Source organism: Dipodomys merriami, unplaced genomic scaffold (genome assembly GCF_024711535.1).
Source record: "Dipodomys merriami isolate MVZ:Mamm:240054 unplaced genomic scaffold, mDipMer1.0.p SCAF_30, whole genome shotgun sequence".
Classification (NCBI taxonomy): domain Eukaryota; kingdom Metazoa; phylum Chordata; class Mammalia; order Rodentia; family Heteromyidae; genus Dipodomys; species Dipodomys merriami.
In genome coordinates this window covers 2,851,763-2,871,666 of record NW_027204493.1, presented here as the reverse complement: position 1 = coordinate 2,871,666, position 19,904 = coordinate 2,851,763, and the positions used below count along the sequence as shown (strand labels likewise).

Here is a 19,904-nt window from a genome sequence, read left to right as displayed (position 1 = left end):
TGACCACATACTAATTCTTAGCATTTGTAAATGTGGCCTTATATGGTATAAAGGATCTTTGCAGATATTATTCAAGATTTAGAGATGGAATGAGAGATTATCATAGATTGAGCAGGCTTCAAATGCTATCATAAGGATCTTTATAAAAGCACTACAAGTAAGGCAGAGGGAAGAACTGGGAATATAGACGCAGAAGTTGAAATGATATCCCTGAAATTGACAGGGGCCATAACCCAGGAAAGAAGGTGGCCTGTAGAAGCTAGAAAGTTAAGGAGAGAACACAATAAACAAACACAAAACAAACATAAAAAAGTTAAGATTTTTCCCTTAGAGCTTCCAGAAGGAACCAAGTCAACATCCTCACCTTACTCTAGTAAGCCCTTAAGTAAACCCTTTAGTAAAATCCATTTCAGACTTCCAATCTTGAGAAACCTAAGATAATAAATGCATGTGGCTTCAATCCAAGTTTGCAGTGATTTATTACAACACCCACAGGAAACAACAGAGAGGAAAGGGCTTTCTTGGGTCAGTAAGACAGTCTGAGAAGCTGCTTCAAATATGTAGATACACAATCGCAAAGAGCATGATCCCTGTAAGCAAAATGCCCTCACTATTACCAGAGACGGAGAAAGACCACTCTGGAAAAATAAGGAGGTGTGAAATGGGAGTGGGGAGATGCCATGTTAGCAGGTGTGTGACCAGCAGCTCGATTCCCTCCTTCCCAGCAGTGTATTAACCCACCTCAAGTACAGATGATACCTGGCAATCCCACCAGTATTTTTTTTTTCATTTGTCCTCACCAGAGCAGTCCTCAGTCGGCTGCTCACTGAAGCCTAACCCTCCTTTAGGCTAAGCATCTTTCCCATGGTCATCTAGGCTGGAATGTCATCTCCCTCAGCCTCCCCCCAAACCAGGCAGTAGAAAGAAATCCACTCACGACCAGCTGTGTCTGAAGCTGCTTGACCTGCTGCTGCAGTGTGTCCAGCTGCTGGCTCTGTCTTTTGGAGGAGCTGGTTGAGTAGGAAAGCTGAGACAGGCTGTTCAGGGCCTCCTTCAATTTGCTGACTTCTTTTGACATCTCATTTATCTAGTGCATGGGGAAAAAATCGGTTATCAATAGGCACTAATGTGTCTACAGAAGCAAAATTCCAGAGATTTCTAGGCCTTCAACCTAAGTCATTTCTATATGCTTTTAGGACTTGAGAAACTAGAAGAATTTTCTTATTTTTGGTGTACCTGTTCTGAGACTTTGAACTTAGGGCCCTAGGCCACCGTCCCTTAGTTTTTTGTCTCCAGGCTGGCACTCTACCACTTGAGCAACAAAAACACTTGTGGATTTTGGTCTTTTTTTTGGGGGGGGGCAGTTATTGGAGTCTCAAGGACTTTCCTGCCTGAGTTGAGTAGGCTGAGATCTCAACCTCTTGAGTAGCTAGGATTAAAGGTGTGAGTGAGCCACTGGTGCCCAGCTACTCTACTCTCTTCTCTCCTCTCTCCCCTTCTCCTTATCTCCCCCTCTCTCCCCTAAGGTGAAAGGACATAACCTGGCAAACTAAATCCCTCCAAATCTATTCCATTCTGATTACGGCTCCTCCTGAATTACCTATTTTGATGTATGCAGGTAACAGACAGTATGAAATCAGGTTCCCTTACCCTTAAAAGAGGTATTACTGGTTAAAAGCTAAGAACAAGATTGAGAACCATTTCTTATTTGAAGATATTTGTCTTGTCCAGTATGGCTGACACAGTGCTGAAATGGACAATCAGGACTAAGTCCTAAGAACACTGACTTCTGGCTATCTTGCTTTTAGTGAATACAAAACCTCCTGTCTTGCTTAGCACTTCTTGTTATTCTACACCATCAGCTTTCAAAGCTATTCTTCAAGCACTTTTTTTTTTTTTTTTGGCCAGTTATGGGTCTTGAACTCTGGGCGCAGGAACTGTCCCTCAGCTCTTCAGCTCAAGGTTGAGCACTCTACCACTTGAGCCACAATACCACTTCCGGTTTTCTGGTGGTTAATTGGATTCTCACGGACTTTCCTGCCTGCGCTGGCTTTGAACCACGATCCTCAGATCTCAGCCTCTTGAGTAGCTAGGATTACAGGCATGAGCCACTGGCACCAGGCTCTTCAAACACTCTTGACAAAAGGGTAAAGATGAATCATGCCCCTGTATTATTCAGTGCCTCCAGTGGCAGGAGACTGGGAAGGCAGAGCAGACTCAGTAAGAACCACCCTGAACTTATCTTCACTTCCCTCCCATCTCAGGGACACATCCAGTGCCATCTCCAAACGCCCTGCTCCCCACATTCCTTGGCCAAGCCTTGAGACTTTCGAAAATGGAGAGTCAGAAAAGTGTTTATGTGGACTCAGGGGGCACGAAGTTCCTGAAATTTTGAGAGGGAAGATTAATTTTACAAGTATCTGAGTTTCCTTATGATAGAGAAATCAATTTGAGATTCAAAATGAAGAGATGAAGTTCAAAGAAGGTCACAAACAGTTTTCTCAGCACCAGCAGAACTTCTGTTAGATGATTTGTTTGTTTGAGACAGGTTCACCCTATGTAGCCCAGGAATTATGTACATGTGCCACCACAGCTGGCCTATTAAATGATTTTTAAAGGACAGATATAGACCACCTATATAAAAATGCTTTATTAAAAATAAACAAAAAGAACTAAGCAACCCAAAGACAGTGATGGGAAGCGAGGAATGAAAGGGAAAGAGGGAATAGCTTACACTAAGCAAAAGGAAAGAAATGTAAATATCACCTACAATAGTATTGTCAAAGCTCATAGAATTCACAAACTTTATAGACCATGATAATGACAATTTGTGTTTGTGACTTTAAGTATCACTATTCCACAATACTGTGAAACGTGAAATTTATGTATTTACCTAATCTCAATTTAAAAAAAGAAGAAGAAAAGAAAAGAAAGAGAAGGGGTATGTTAGGAGCCATGGGTGACAATGTTATCAGACACTTTGTATTCATATACTGTTTTGTAGAATGGGAACTTCTTTGTACAACCATTTAAAGATAATACAATTTAAAAAAATAAAATGCATTCAGTATATGGCAGTGTGGCAGATCAATTTCCAATTAACTATTCTTACTTTGCTTTTGAAATGGGGCCTATGTGGCTCAGCCTGGCTGGCCTTGAACTCACTATCCTGGACACCTCCTGAATAGGCATTACAGTGGCACAACATACTATTCTAAGGACAGATAGTGACAGGCACAGAGCCTGAGACTTCCTAACAAATCCTGTAAACATCTAGCACAGTGAAAGAGCCTACAACTGAAGAGCCTACAACTTACTGCTAGAAGCTCAACAGCAATCGAAATTCACCTACCTTTTTGTCTTTATCCTCCTCTAGTTTTGAAGAGCTTTCAGAAGACCTTTTCATTTCAGCAAGTTCTTCCTGAGCCTGCTGGAATTTCTGCAGTAGGTCATTTACTTCTTGCTCTTTGACTTTCAAGAGAGTTTGAATGTTTTCCTTTTCCCTTCTCATTTGTGAGACCTCACTTCGAACCTGGGCCACCTCTGAATGGACCTTCTCTTTTTCTTTGACTGAATCCTTTAATTTTGCTGCCAACAAACTCACTTCACCTTCTAAGGATGATTGGAGCTTCTCATAAGAAGATTTGGGTACCATCGCATCATTCATTGTGGCTTTCTCTTCCAGGAGCTGTTTCTCCAGCTTTGCTATTTCCACTTCCTTGCTTGCAAGGTGCTCTTTCAGATGGCTGATTTTTTCTTCCATCTCTTTGGCAGTAGTCCGCAGTGTGGTTATCACTTGTAAATGTTCTGTGATGGACACAGAGTTCTCTTTCTGTGCATCCACAAGTTGTTTGAGCTGGGATAACTCGTTCAACACTTTTGAATACTGAGACTTCATTTCACATAGTGCCTCTTCTGCTTTAGCCCTGGACACATTGGTCACTTGCATCAATTTCTCATGCTCAGCCTTGTGGATATACTCCGCCGTCACATCCTCTAGAGATTTCCGCTTCCTGTAATCCTCCAGCTCAGCCTGAGCTTCCTTGTAGAGCTGGGACAGCTCACTCACCTGTTTATTGAGTTCATCTATCATCCTGTTCATGGCTTCTTTCATGTCTCCAGCTTCATCGCTGGCTTCCTGTGTCACGTGACTTTGTAATGTGTCTTTTAACTTCTTGATTTCTTCTTGGGCCTCTTGGTACTTCTCAAACAAAAATGCTTTCTCTTTATTCATATTCTCAATGACAGAGCAATATGAACTTTTCATTTCCTCATACTCTTCTGCAGGTGGCTTCATCCCTCCACCTTTTTCCCTCTCCATAAGTTTGTCTTCTAACTCTCTCACCTTCTCTTTATTTCTTTCACTTTCTTCCAATGCATTCTGCAAATCTTGCTTTAGCACATCTATCTCATCAGTGATTCCTGCCTCACTAAGAGGTGAATAGCTATCCTCATTCTCATGGGAGAGGAGACCCAGTTTCATCTGCTTCTGTACACTGAGGACCTCTTTCATGGCCTCCTTGTACTTGGTCTGAGTTTCTTTCAGTTTCTGACTGAGGTCAGAGCCATTCTCTGAAATCTCTGTGCTATTCAAGCACACCCGGTCTGCATTTCGAGACTGAAGTTCAGCTTGTAGCTGCTGCTTCTCTGACTCAGAGCTGTCTAATCTCTTCTGCAAGTCTTGCAAAGTCTCTTGTAGTTGCTGGATTCTAGCATCACTGTCAACAGTGGATTTCCTCAAAGAATGTGCTAAGACTGATGGAGATGATTTGGAGTCTGAGGGAGGGCCTTCACTAGGCTTGCCCAGGGATGGAGCCAGGTCAGTCTGAGTAGAATGAAAAGCGTCAAAGCTTAGGTCTGCTTCCACCTCCTTGGATGATTTTGCCTAGAAAGGAAAGGAATTAGGTGTGGTTAGGTGACTGAAACAGAGGAACAAATCTGAATTTTAGTATTGAAAAGCAGTAAGATCTTTCTGCATGTGTATGCTTGCACCAGGAAAAACAATGCTCTGGTACATGAGGGCTAAACCAATGATATCATTCATCACTTACTCATTTATCAGGGCAAATTATTTGTCTTTTTTTTACCTCCCCTCTCCCCCTCTCCCCCCGCCAGTTGTGGGGCTTAAACTCAGGGTCTGGGCACTATCCCTGTAAGCTCTTCTGCTCAAGGCTAGTGTTCTACCACTTTGAGCCACAGCACCATTCTAGTTTTTGAGTGGTTAATTAGAGGTAAGAGTCTCATGGGGACTTCTTTGTCTAGCTTGGTTTTGAACTGGGATCCTGAGATCTTAGCTTCCTGAGTAGCTAGGTTTACAAGTGTGAGAGACCAGCACAAGGCTATTTTATCTTGTTCTTGAGTGGTATTAAGAGTTTGGATTCAGGGCTTCACTGTAGCTAGATAGGTACCCTACCACTTGAGATACCTCACCCTTTTTTTTGCTTTAGTTACTTTTTGAATAGGATTTCTTATTTATATCTGGGCCAGTCTGGACCACAATTCTCCTATTTACGTTTCCTGCATAGCTGGGATATGGGTGAGCCAGGATGCTGGCAGTGTTTTCAAAATTTTTCTTTGTTTCCCATATCACTCTAGTTGCCCAGGAGGGCAAAGGAGAAAATATAGCTACTGTTTATCAATTTCTTAAGATTGCTAAATGATCAAATTTACTAAATGAACAGCTGATCTATATTGACACATTTTTAAAAGAAATGTAACTTGTTCATATATAGTTATCTTATGAATCTTATGTAAATTGTTTATATAGTCTATTAAAAAGTTTAAAAGATAGTTGACACCATATTGCATGGATATATAATCTAGTATATAATGTATAAGGTACTTTATATATAATACACATATACGTAAAATATATAAATATATAATCTACTTTAAGTTACAACATACTATATGACTTACCAATTTACAGAAAGAGATAATGAACAACACTCTAAGAAACAAATACAACTGCAACAGTAACTACAGATTGAAAAGGAAGAAACTTATGCACATATTTAAAACAAAATGCACCTGACTACCCTTGGGAAGACCAACTGCTTGAATCTAAAGAAGAGTTCATGGTAGCAATTTATTCACCTACCTGCAATTTATCTTGTAACTCTTTATTGTGTAAGGTGAGGGAAGCAACTTTTGCTTGCAATAGGACAAGAAGATCTTGCTGGTCAGCTTCAGAACTTACATCTAACAAGCTATCAGCTCCTTAGAAGAGAAAGAAAGCAATCTGAATATTCAAAAGGGGATTAAGCTGTCATTTTACTTCCAACAAACACATCTTAGTCTAGTTTCTCCTCCTAGATCCTCCCCCAGCTGGAGAGAGGAAAGCTCTTTTCTGATACTGCTATTTTCTCACTCTAGAATTGCTAGCACAATACAAAATTTAACTGTACAGAAGCCGATTCTGAAAATGGATGTGGTCATATCATTTTTCATTTACTAGATGGTCTTATCTTGATTTTTTTTTCTTTTTTGGTTATTCCTTGTTCCACCTAAGTCCCAATTCTATAAATCCTTTCAGAACTATTTCTCTTATCTGGTTAATTTTTTGTCTCTAGTGCTCTAGTTCAGGTGTTTAGCATTTCCTTAGAAACTGCAAAATGGCTTTCCAACAAATCTCTGCTCCTTTCTTTTCTCTACACAAGAATAATAGACTAAAACATATTTGGAATGGATCATTCCTTTGGTTCAAATGTGTTAACTGTTCTTCCTCAAAAAATAATCTCCACATTCTTTTATATGGGCTTAGGCCCCTGTGTCTGGCCTCCACCGAACCTTTTCAGGTTTCAACTCCCTACATCTTTCCTACATTGCTATTTCCCGGACTCATGGTTTCAATTCTATCTCCTATGTTCTCACCATGCATTTAATTCACTTACTGTTTCACTCACATGACTGCCTTTGCTTTATCTCTACTGACATGGACCCAGGTATAACTTTCCTACTTAAATCATCTGATGACCAGCCTAGCATGACATTAGAATTGCTTCTCTGAATCCCACTGTAATCGCTGTTGTTGGCAAACCAAGTGATTTTTGGTGTGGGTTGTTTCTTTTTAAACATTGTATGGATCATCATGCCCAAAGAGCATCTGAAGCAGTGCTACTCAAATGCTCATTGAGGCAAGGAACTTGTTCCAGATGGAATGCAATGTACTGCTTTCTTCACCTAAAAATCTTCCTAGGCAAGAAATCTCTGCTGGACAAAATGGTGTGTGCAGCTGGAAGACATGAGCAACTCATTTTTCACCAACAGCTAAGTCTGTAGACTATTCCTATTTTTTTTTTTTAACAGAATAGCTTGTTACAGTGCCTTATATCAGAAGCAAGCTATTCTGTAAAAAAAAAAAAAAGTGTTTTACATTAATCCAAAATAAGATTGACGTTTTCATATCTATGTTAAATGGCTGAGAAAATAAAAAATTAACAGAAAAAATAATTAGATCTGTATTATTCAGAGTGTAGTCTACAGACTACAGTACTACATTCTTAGAAATATAATATATCACTAGAAATCTGTTCTTTAAGAGGGTCCTTTTTCTTTCTAAACTTTTTTTTTCTTTTAATTGAGATCTGGACTTTCTATGTAGCCTAGGCTGACCTTGAACTCATGGATCTTAGAAACTTTCAGAAGATAGAATGAATCAAACCTGATTTTGGTTTTGGTAAAGACAATATGATTGTCTATGGTTTCACAAACACTATCTTTGCGTAAACTTTTATCTCAATTAGACTGTGATGGCATGGTTAGACCTTGTTTAGACCAAGGTGCAGGTTCTTTTTATTTTTCTGCTATGATTTGTTTCTTATCACTATCTGCTGCTAGTGACAGTTTAAAGCATGTAGATGCTGCTCAGAACAGTCATTTTTAAATGCATAAAATACACAGGCTATGGTAGTCTAAAGATATCAAGATAAATATCAAAATAAAAATGCAGGTCCAATCAATGCCAGTGGAGATATTATGAATGTCATTTCAACATATCTGCAAAACAGTAAGGTTATCAGAAATTGTTTGTGAATTGTTTCCCTGGTCTTATTATAAGTATTATATTTTTTGTCAATCTTTATAAAAAGGAAATGCTAACATTTACTTACAGAAAAATGAATATAGAAATGTATTATTATTATTTTTTTACATCTAAACTCAGACACACTTTAAAGTCCACGTTAAGATCTTTACAGTACAGTGCTGCTTGTCCATTGGTTGCTCTGACAAGTGGCAGGCTGGGTCTGACCAGCTCCCTGCTTAGAGGACCGGGCGGGCCTCTGTTCTTCTTGTTCTATGGACATAGTGTAAACACAGTATGATCCAAGGAACAAAATCAGATTCTTCTTTATCTTACCTGTAGTACTGTCACTGAGTCTTTCTTTGTTTTCTTGGATAGAACTAATCTCAGCCTGCAGAAACACAAAAATGACTTAAAAGAATGCTTCTATATGCAGAAGATTACACCAAAACATCAAACAGATTTTTCTCTTTGAGTTTAAAGCCCGCAGAGCTATTAGAAAAACAACAAGAAAGTTCCAAAGCAAAAAGACATTTAAAAGCAAAAATGAACTAAAGTGAAAATTACCTACTAAGATATAATTTCTGAACCCTCAGAAGCTGCAGACAATAGTAAATGCTTCAGGAATGTTTCAGAATGTTTCAGAAATGTCATTTAGGGAGTACAGTACAAATATATTTAAATTATAACAATCTTATATAACAGGCTCCTTTACTGATCCTAAATCTGAGGAAGAAAATAACTTTGATAATGAACTCAGACAGTTCTATTTATCTGGCCCATACATTTAAAAATATAAAGTGGCTATTTTTAGCTTCATTATTTTTAGAATTATCTTCTGTTAATATATTGTTACTAATTTTTCTAAGAGAAATGGTAATAAATAAGTCCTGTATGGGAGGAAGGTAACTACAATTTTATAAGCGAATAAAAATTTGGGTGGTCTTAGATTGACAACTGATCTTCCAAATCATTCCTCTAACCCTGCATATCTATCTCCTATCTCTACAGCTTACCTCTGTCCATGAATATCTGTTAATGTTACAAAAAGAAACCTTAGAACTTCAAAGGCAGACCCTCATTTCAAGATTCTCATTTTACAACATAACTTGGCAGAAATGACTGGGTTTCATCTAGATGAGCCACAAACAATGATAAGAGATCACTGTGCTGAAAGGAACTTTTGTAAAAGCCTTAATGTTAGAAATTAAGCAGCTTAGTTTGGCACATGCTTATCTTTACAAAAAATTGCCCTTTATTCTTTCTTATTTTTCCAAGTACTTAGTTTTTTTCCCCCAAGTCAATAAACTGTTCTAAATTTGCTATTTGGAGGTTTTTTTTTTTGTACTGGTAATCGAACCAAGGATGTTGCGGGTGCTAGACAAGCTCTTTGCCATTGAACTATATCCCAGCTTTAGTTTAAAGGTTCTGACACATGCATATCCGTAGGGGGCCCTGTAATCCAGATACAGACTATATTCAGGAAAATGCATTTCCTCCTGCCTTGTTATAGTCAGCCCCTGCCCTTGACTCCCCAGTAACAGACAGCAATTGTTCTCCTTTTCTTTCTCTTTTTTAAAATATTAACATCCTCTATAATTTTTATTATTGATATTTTGTCAATTTCAGGCTAAAGATTGTACATACATTTCTCCAATCAATACTTAGGCTTCTTGTTTTTATTTTTGAATGGCATATTTTTTCATATTTAATTTTATACTTCTGTATTGACCCTGTGTCCTTCTATCATCCTAAATCAATTTATTCTTACCATGGTGGCTGCTTTCTTAGAATTTTCTACACAAATAATCATGTCACATGTCAGTAGTTTTTTTTGTTTCTAGTGATTTTGATTTTTTAATTTTGATTTTTTTTTCTTTTTGTCACTTTAGTACATAATCAGAATCTCCAGACAATGTTCTACAGCATACATTTGAGTGGTTTTCCATTGTTCTCCTTTTCTAAAGTTGCTGTAGGGGAATGTCTTACAAGGAAATTTTTGCAGCTGTCTTGTTTTATTCTTCATATGATTTTCAGATACTTCCATGATGATGCCTGTACTTCACACAGTTCATTCATTCCCTTTTATAGCTGAGAAATATTCCATTATATGGCTATATCTTATATCTATAAAATTGTATATATTATGTATATCATGATGTTCTGAAATACATACATAAGGTACAATGGCTAAACTGAGTTTAGTTTTTTTTTTTTTGGGTCCGGGCCTGGGCGCTGTCCCTCAGCTCTTCAGCTCAAGGTTAGCACTCTACCACTTGAGTCACAGTGCCACTTCCGGCTTTTTTTCTTTTTGCTTATGTGGTGCTGAGGAATCGAACCCAGGGCCTCAGGCATGCAAGGCAAGCGCTCTACCACTGAGCCACCTTCCCAGCCCCCTGAGCTTAGTTTTTATCTCAGACAATTATCATTTTCTGTGAGTAGACCACTTAAAATGTACTTGAAATAAATTGAAAAATACAACACATTGTTATAAACTAGTGACTATGTTTACAATATGCTTTTTGAATTTATTCCTTGAGGTATTTCTTTTACTTGGCTCATACCTTTCCACTCCTACCCCTAGAGTGAGACATTCTACTCTCTGCTTCTATGAGTTCAAGTATTTTAGATTCCATCTAAATGGTGTTTGTCTCTTTGTATGAAAAGGCAGCCAATTCTTGTTAGTAAGTATGACTTCTTTTCTATACTATTGTTTCATGGTACCCATACCAGGAAAAATAATCCAAGAGTCCTTCATGGTGGAAAGGTTATAAACCAATGATTTGGAAGTATGCATTTCTCCAGCTTTATGCAATTCTAAGCAAGCCTATTACAAATCTTAAAATACAGTAACAAAACTAAACACAGAAAAGAAATACCTTGAATGGCACTTCAGTAAAAAACACTGATTCTTTTCCCGAAAGTGGCGTGGAAGTTATTGATCTTGGAGAAGACACATCACTCAACTTAAAAAACAAAAACAAAATGAAATTGCTAGTTAAGAACCTAATTTCAAACTTTTACTTTCCACGGCTGACAAACCAACAGTATGAACTTTGCTGTTAAACTAACAGTAAGTGTTCTTTGCTTAATAAATTCTGGGTAAACATCTTCAAGTCTTTCCAGCTACTTCAAATATTTTTGAAAGTTTGCAGAGTATAACTAAGTAAACTTATTCCTATATTAACGATTTTTAAATCTATAAAATTTCTCTTGCAGGTTGAGAATATTTAACATGTTCTTAAAATTATCAGATGAGACATTCCTGTCTACTATTTAAAAATGGATTCTTTCCCTATGACCTATGCTTTTCATAAAAATAAATCCTAATCTGTTTAAACTTGCTACCTTATATTTCTGAGTTTTCTTTTCTACTACAAGCTCAGAAGTAAAAACTAGTTTTACTACTAGCTGATCATAAATGTAATTAGAGAGGCAAATACATTTTAGCCATGTTTTAAATAACCAACTAAAGTATATTTTCATCTTAACTACCTCTCCTCTCCCTCCTCCAGCCCCTTACTAGAACTGTTAATATGAGGACCTAATACTGGTCCTGAGCTTATTACTTAAGGGAAGCATGCCTGTCTTAAGATCTTGAGATATTTCCATGAGGCTTTAAAATATATAAATTGCACGATTCTACGGTTTTAGAAGAGAATAAACACACACACATTATTTCCATCCTAATAAAATTCTAATGCAATTTGTAAATTTGCTTTTTTGTTTGTTTGTAGTGCCTGAGATCTATTCCTGGGCCTCTTACATTGCTAGGCAAGCGTTCTACCATTGAACTGCATCCCCAACCCCACCATTTATAATTTAAAAGTATTACAGGAAATTTTAAGTGTGTACTGAAGGGCCAGTTGAAAACATTTTGTTTTGGCTTAAACACAAAACGACAGCCTTGTTATATGCCGGTTGATCGTTAGCTTGCTTTTGTTTTTACCTGGGTAGGACTGATAGGAGGTGGTGGAGCTTTGCGTTTTTTTGGAGTTCCACTTCTTTCTGAGCTTATTTTAGAGACTTGATCATGCTGAAAGTTATACAGTCCAAGAACGGAGGTGGGTTAGTTAGGTTAGTAAAGTCTCAGCAAGTAGCTTCATCAAACAAATGAGAAAAACCTCAACAGTTCATGCATTTTTTACTTCATGAAAACCTGAAATCTGTTACCAACAAAAAAATAATATGCATGCTCTACACTCTCTCTTAGCAGCCCATATTTTCATAGCAAGAAGATAAAATAAATAGGATAAAATCAGATTAAGTAGATATAGAGGACTAGGAAAGTAGAGCATAAGGAGAGGTCTATCATAACTTAGAATATATTCAGCTTTCCATCTTAATACAATGCAGTTTATTCCTTTAAAAAATATAAACCTAAAAGGGAAGCCCATTTCCTAGATAAAATTTTTATGGTTACAGGTCTGTCGTCTTTGTGATATTACCAGTAATTAAAATATTGTTATTCAATCTCAGAGTTTAAATCTCATCAAATGTTTTTCACACAGGTAGGAATTATTAGTATATTTCAGAAAAGGATAAAAATATATAAGTAGTAAGTTTCTAGTTACATGCTTTGGAAATAAATCATTAAGAAAATATTTGTCGCCTTATAACTATGGATTATGTATGCCAAGGATATTTGAGTCTAAGTTTTTTGACATTAGTACATGTATCATGTTACTAATGAAATACAGTTAGATCTGAACATTTTCAAATTCCCACAACAAAAAATTAAAACAAACAAACAATCACCATCCCCTAACATAAATACCTGCTTTGGTTTCACTGGGGTCTTTAAATCTAAAGAAGAAAAAGTGACAAAAGAACTATAAGAACCATTATGACTCATATCTCTTATCTACTTTGGGTGGACACAGGGATACAGGGACATGGACACACACACACACACACACACACACACACACACACACACACACACACACACACATACACACACCCCACTTAACACTTCATTTTTCCTCAAGGATATGTCTAAAAGAATAATAAAGCATATCATATTGCATACATTCCTTTATCCTTTGGGGAAAATGGAGTGCATAAAAATTTAAAACAACACTGGCTATTTTCTTTCACATACCAGCATCCTGAGAGATTTTTGATAATAGAAGGCTTTGAATTCCTGCATTTTCTGAGAGTTTGGAATAATGTAAGGCATTGTGTCCAAGAGAATCTGCAAGGTTTAGGTCTGCACCCTTTTTAATTAAGGCATCCACAGTGTGTGAGCTGCCAATCTCACAAGCCAGCATGAGAGCAGTCCTAAAGAAAAAAGAAGACATAAGAATCAGTACTGAAAACCCACTATGAAAACTCTTTCCTAGGAAATCATTTGCCTAGAGATGGGAAAAAAAATCAGATTAAGTGCAGTTAAACCTTTACTACATTTAATCTTCCCAAGAATTCAAAATGAAATGCCATCAAGAAGAAAGTAGTGGCTGCTGCTTTTAAAGCTTCAAGTTATATCAAAATATTGAATCATAACAATTACATAGACACAATCTTCCAAAATATTTGATATAGAATGATGGATCTTCTTGTAACTGGCACACATCTTAAACCTTCTTTCTCCTCAAGTATTTTAAAGAGCTTAAACATTGTTAAGACATTTTTTAAAAGAAACCAATAGTTCATTTCTATTTTGGTTTGCATGAGAGTCATGGGAAGTGGTTCACTCACTGCACTATTTTTTTGGGGGGGAGGGGGGTCAGTCTTGGGGCCTGAACTCTGGCCTGGACGCTGTCCCTCAGCTCTTCAGCTCAAGGCTAGTGCTCTACCACTTGGGCCACAGCACCCACTTCCGGCTTTTTCTGCTTATATGGTGCTGAGGAATCGAACCCAGGGCCTCATGCATGCAAGGCAAGCACTCTACCACTGAGTGACCTTCCCAGCCCCTCACTGCACTATTCAAGAGTACTATCAGAGTCATTCAAACATGATGTCATAGAGGTTTGGCAGAAATTGCTTTTAAGTTGAAACAAACTTGATTACTAATAAAAGGTAGAAAATTAAAAAGGAGAAAGGTTGAAAATACTTGATATCATCCAAAATACAGCTGTGATAAGACAGAAAATAGAATATGAGTCTCTGAGGTGATACGATTTCTGTCTACTTGAGTACCTTCCATTTTTGTCCCTGGAATTGACATCTGCTCCATGATCCAGGAGAAAACGACAGACTTCACTGTGGCCATTTTGTACTGCAAGAAGCAGTGGTATATTCCCATCCTAGGAGACAAGTCCACATTTAGATTTTAACTCCAATACCAATTACAAAGGCCAGTTCTTTCCACATCCTCCTGCTATCCATCGTACACTGCTGGTCTTAGATTTAACTTATCATTATACACTGTGTTCCTTAGAGCCACTATTACATCTTAGCACAACTCTTTACTTTTCCTACAAGTTTATCTTTCCCTACAAGTCTCAGCCTCTTAGGCTGTTTGCTTCTTTAGCCCTCACAAAATCTGAATAGTTAAGGAGAAAGTATGTCCAGGCTGAAGGCAAGTATATCATGTGTACTAAGACAACATGCTGGAAATAATGGACTCATCACACCATTCTACCCTTCTCTTTCCAGGATGCACACATACCTTTTCATAATCGTACTAGATATTAAAACATACTATAAGAGTCTATTAGTAACACAAGTCATGATAAAGAAATGGATACAAAGAAATTAATTGATTCAACAGAACATGACAGTTAAAAATCTCTTTGGGGGGAATGAAAATTAGATCCTGACATACAAAATGTCAGGTAGATTAAGAATATAAACTGTCAAATACAGAATATTTAATGAGAGAGTACTTGGAAGAACATAAAGGTAAGAATTTCTAGCCAGGCGCTGGTGGCTCATGCCTATAATCCTAGCTACTCAGGAGCTAGAGGTTCAAAGCTAGCCCAGCAAGAAGGTCTGTGAAATTCATCTCCAATTAACTACCAGAAAACCAGAAGTGGCACTGTTACTGAAGGCAGAGCAATAGCCTTACTGAAAGAGTTCAGGGACAGCACCTGGACCCTGAAAATATCCAAGATTAACCAGAAAATATTCAAGATTATCACATGGGGTATAGAAGGAAAACAACAGATTTTCTATTTACACTTATTTATTTTTACAAATCAAGAGGTTTTATTCCTATCATGGTTGATGACAGAATACATGTCATTAGAAATGTATAAGAAGTTCCTACTATAAAATGTTTTAGTGACCAATGAGGATTAATAATACATGAAACCATGTGACAGAAAGAGAATCTAGGAATTTTGCCAGTTACTTAGGTTGCTAAAGTCTTAGCAACTCTCCTAAGTTCTCTACAGTGCTCAGTGTCCATTTCTCCTTCTAGTGCCCACCTACCACTTACCAAGTCCTTGAGGTTTATAGGGCTCTTGTGCTCACAGAGGACCTGCACAGCCTGAAGGCAGCCCTGCGCCGCTGAGAAAGGAAACACAAACACCACTCCAGTCAACAAAGCTTTTGTCACAACCAGGGCATCACACAGTTTTAGGAAGGAAAAGTTCATAGCCTGCCCACACAGCATACACTCACTGAAGATGCACTGAAAAGAAACAGCACTAGCAAGGCTAAGTACAAGGCACTGGAAAACAGTGCTTAATTTCAGTGTTATTCACAACTACAGCCACTGGCTGCCAGTTGCCTTCAGGCAAACATTTGGCTTAGCTTTTCATAGGATTTAGCTTTTCCCCAACTAGTAACCAAAGTCCTAGAGTGCAGTGTCAACATTTGTCTGTTGGAGTTTTGTGTCAGATAGCAAAGCAAGAGGCCTATCATGTTCATCATGATGCCCCAAATGCATCACACATTATCTGGAATGTACAAGTGCTTTTGACTAACCCTTAAAAAGAAACTTCAAAGACAGCTAAAATGTGTGTGTGTGTGTGTGTGTGTGTGTGTGTGTATGCATGTGTATGTATGACTTCTTGCACGCAAAATACATGTCCCTCCATGAGCCATACCCTCAGTCCTAGTTAAATACATTACCATGGTAACTTTTACTGATTGCCTACAGGCAATTAATGAATTGTAGGTATGTTCCTTGATAAAACTCTGCATGTTTTATAAATGGAGTAAAATGGGAACATCTAAGGGTAGTGACAGAAATCATCCCCAGAAAGACTCCTGAAAATTGAATGGCTTGAATAAAGAAAATGAAACATTCATTTCTCATCGAAGAAGACAAATAAATGAGAGAACGCAAGGTAATTACCTGCATAATGTAAAGCGGTTTTCCCACAGCTATCAACATTTTCAGCTGGGCATTTGGACTAGAAGGCAAAAGCACATATATTAAAGTATCTGCACAAATTCTATTTCATTCATTTTTTATTGCAAAGTATGAAGTAATTTAACAGGAAACACATACACATAATTAAGTCCAACTGCTATGTTCTAACTGCTATGCTCTTGAGGGAAAGAGACCCATGGATAAATAATCATGAGACAAACAAGCTGTCACCCATTGGCTGTTTTGGCTTTCCATACCTCCCTTATCTCAGGAGTCCATCATTATTGGATAAACCCTAGTTAATAAGATGCTCTGGGATGTCTCAAGAATCAGCTATATATGGATCATTCCTAAAATCCTAGCCACTCAGAAGACAAAGACCTAGAGGATTATGGATCAAAACCAGCCCAGGCAGAAAAGTCTACAAGATCCATCTCCAATTAGCTAACTGGACAAGGCACGATAACACCAGCTGTCAGCAAGAAAGCCAAGCAGGATTACAAAGCTGAGTTCAGGCCAAGAAACCAGCACCAGAAAAAAAAACCAAAACCAAAACCAAAAACCCACAAAAACATACTGAGCTTCCATGGCCTGTACTTCCTAGCTTCTTGGGAGGCTGAGATCTGAAGATCATAGTTAGAAGTTGACCCAATCATGGCAGGAAGGTCCACGAGACTCTTATCTCCAATTAACCACCAAAAAGCCAAAAGTGAAGCTCAAGTGGTAGAGCACTCCCTAGCCTGGAATGAAAAACCTAAGGAATAATGCCCAGGCTTTGAGTTCAAGCCTCAGTACCAACACCCCTTACCCCTCCCCTAAAAAAGGACAAGCAACAAAAAAGAGAAGAGGAAGAGAAGATGAGGAGAGGAGATAGAATGGAGGGGAGAGGAGAGGAGCCCTGAAAAGTCTGTTTCTTTCCTCTCCTTCACTCCTGACCTCAATTCAGAGGGTTCTCCATTGTTCTTCCTGGAAACTTTCTTATGTATCTCTTCAACTACCATCTTGAAATCTACAAATTAAACCGACTCCCTACCATGGAGTTTAACAGTGAGTATTGTGTATTAGCTAGCATGTGCCAAAATTACTTTCAGTCTCCTAACAATCCAATGTAGATACTTTTATTATTCTTAGATGAGGAAACTGAGACACAAAGAAGCTCACAGTGAATAGCAGAGCCCACATTCTTTTTCAAATGTAACACATGTTGCCTGTGGGCAGCAGCCTTGCCTTGCATGATTTATGCATGATCCTACTGGCTTCTGGTCCACACCCTTTGTACATGCTCCTCTGTCTGCCTGGAATGTTCCCTTTGATACTTGCTGTGCTAGCATCATGGCTTACATATTACCTCCTCCATCTGGCCTTCCCTGCACTGCCACTTCTCAGCCCTGTTTTCCTTCTTAGTCCTGTCCCATTTGTAATGTATAATTAAGTCATTGTTAGAGACACAGAACTCCACCAGGGATAGTGAGATGCAGTGCTCCATTGGCCAGTATATACTCAATTCTGAAAATCATGCATGGTGACAAGGAAACACCTGTGATGAAAAGGTTGGTGGGACTAACGCACTCAGGAGAAGAGTCGGTGTGAATTTGTGGAATTCCACGAAGCTCCATTTGTGTTCACTGCCTTGTGGGTACAACTTGAAAATGGTAGGCAGTAGAGAGAGGCTCTGTCTCCAGCAGTCAGAAAGAGCAAAGGCCTAAAGAGTCCAAAGAGATCAGTAAAGGCAGAGGGTGGAAGGATGAACAGAGCAGAAGTCAGTGGGGCTGCATTACAGACAGCGAAGGCTACACAGACAAAAGGGAAAACAGATGACTGGAGAGAGAGGCCTGGCACCCAGGGTAAGTATCCCAATGGGAAGACATCAAAAACAGAGCTTTTTAACAACTATCCAGAAAGAAGAACTTGCTCCAACAACTTATAAGCCAGAGAGGTAAGAACAGGCTACCTGAGAGTGAAATGCCTGCCCTTTAGTGGTGAGAAGAATGGAGATCAAGTTACTACTTACCAAGCGTTGGCCTAATTTTAGAACAGCACAAGGAACTGTTTAAAGGCTTCAAAGATTCCAGAGAAAAACCAATCCATTTGCATAACCAGATATAAAATTACATTAGAGGCTAGAATATCTGGTCCTAGCCCACAAAGACTTCCAGGCTTGTCAGGTTAAATCTTCCTTAAAATCAGAGCCAGATGCAAGGTCTGAACAGCTAAGCCAGGATGGGAATAGAGATTGAAAACACACACACAAAAATGAAGAACAAACAAACAAACAAACAAATAAAAATGGAGATAAACCTGAGGGTGTAGATGGCACTGCATCTTATTTGAGCAAGAAAGGAGTGATTTGTATTTATTCCAAGTCTGTGACTGAAGGAAGCAGGTAAGCGGAGCTCTGTGTTAACTGTCTTCACTGAGAAGCCTCTGAATGTAGTATCATAGACAGTGATCTATTTTTCTTGCGTTTTGCTTGGAAGACCTGTGAAGGTTAACCATTCTTGGAACTGGCAGTGCATCGTGTAATGCAAGACATGAAGCTGTGATCAACGGAGTGGGACAAGCTAAAGAATGTGACCACATTTCTGCATTCAGCTTTCAAAAGCCAAATGAAAACAAGATGCTGGGTCCCCAGCAGTGCTGGCGAAGGCCAAGACAACAGCTTGACAGAACAGACAGTACTCCAAACATGGACTTTATTGCTTGGGTACTGTTCCTGAAAACAGCCAGCTTGCATTTTGACTGGCAACAGCTGGACAGTACTGTAGCATGGCTATGGAGGGTCATGATGAAAACTGCATCTTTATACATTTAGGGAAGTCATTACCTTAGGAGGGAATCATTATAAACTTCCTGGCAAGTTTATCAAACCAGGGAGCTCATTCAAAATTATAAAGAAGAATAAAACCAAGCACTTTTACAGGAAACAAGAAGTAAAATTAAAAAAGCTCATCAAGTTGCATACAAGGAAATAATGCTGAAACTTTACACTGGAAGAGCTGCTTTCTATTAAGCATTTACTGAAAGCAAATGCTAGCACACTTGGAGATCCACTGTGAAAGCAAATGCTAGCACACTGGAGATCCACTGTGGAATGGATTTTCCAACAATGAGAAAAGATTCTGCAAAAGCTAACTACATAGAGGATACAAGTCCTTCAGAAAAGAAGTAAAAATTAAATAAAGGGAGGGGGAAGGGAAAGTACTAGGAAGACATGCACTAATTTGTGTGTGTGTCTCTGTGTCTCTGTTACTCATATTTTCATTTTTGAGCTCAGGGCCTCACATGTGCAAGGTAAACACTCTGCCTCTTGAGCCATGCCTCAGATAGGGTCTTACATTTTTACTAAAGGACAAAACACAGTCCTCCTACCTATACCTCCTGTGTAGCTAAAATTATAGACATGAGCCTGTCTAATTTATTTGTTGAAAGAGGAGCTTTGCTAACTTTTTTTTGCTAACTTCTGGCCAGGCATGAGTCATTTCAAGTGTCACTCCAATTTTGGGGGAGGGGGAGATTAATGGGCAGTGCTGGGGATTGAACTTTGGGCCTTGTGCTTATTTGGACAGGAGTTCTACCACTTGAGCCACACCTTAGGCTCTATTTATGTTGGTTATT

The 19,904-nt window shown here is 38.5% G+C and overlaps 1 protein-coding gene across 3 annotated transcripts in view; it reads right to left on the bottom strand.

Moving 5' to 3' along the window:
* Rai14 (retinoic acid induced 14) overlaps positions 1–19,904 on the bottom strand; it is a 119,116-nt gene that overhangs the window by 3,337 nt on the left and 95,875 nt on the right. For 2 of the 3 annotated variants that reach the window (XM_070040994.1, XM_070040995.1), the window contains exons 6-16: positions 16,272–16,329; positions 15,408–15,478; positions 14,165–14,271; positions 13,128–13,306; positions 12,801–12,829; positions 11,973–12,059; positions 10,903–10,989; positions 8,360–8,414; positions 6,101–6,219; positions 3,353–4,885; positions 938–1,087 (exon numbers count right to left, since the gene is read on the bottom strand). In XM_070040994.1, the coding sequence (XP_069897095.1) occupies positions 938–1,087; positions 3,353–4,885; positions 6,101–6,219; positions 8,360–8,414; positions 10,903–10,989; positions 11,973–12,059; positions 12,801–12,829; positions 13,128–13,306; positions 14,165–14,271; positions 15,408–15,478; positions 16,272–16,329 (2,475 nt within the window). The remainder of the gene's footprint in view (positions 1–937; positions 1,088–3,352; positions 4,886–6,100; positions 6,220–8,359; positions 8,415–10,902; positions 10,990–11,972; positions 12,060–12,800; positions 12,830–13,127; positions 13,307–14,164; positions 14,272–15,407; positions 15,479–16,271; positions 16,330–19,904) is intronic. The other variant, XM_070040997.1, reaches the window with a different exon arrangement.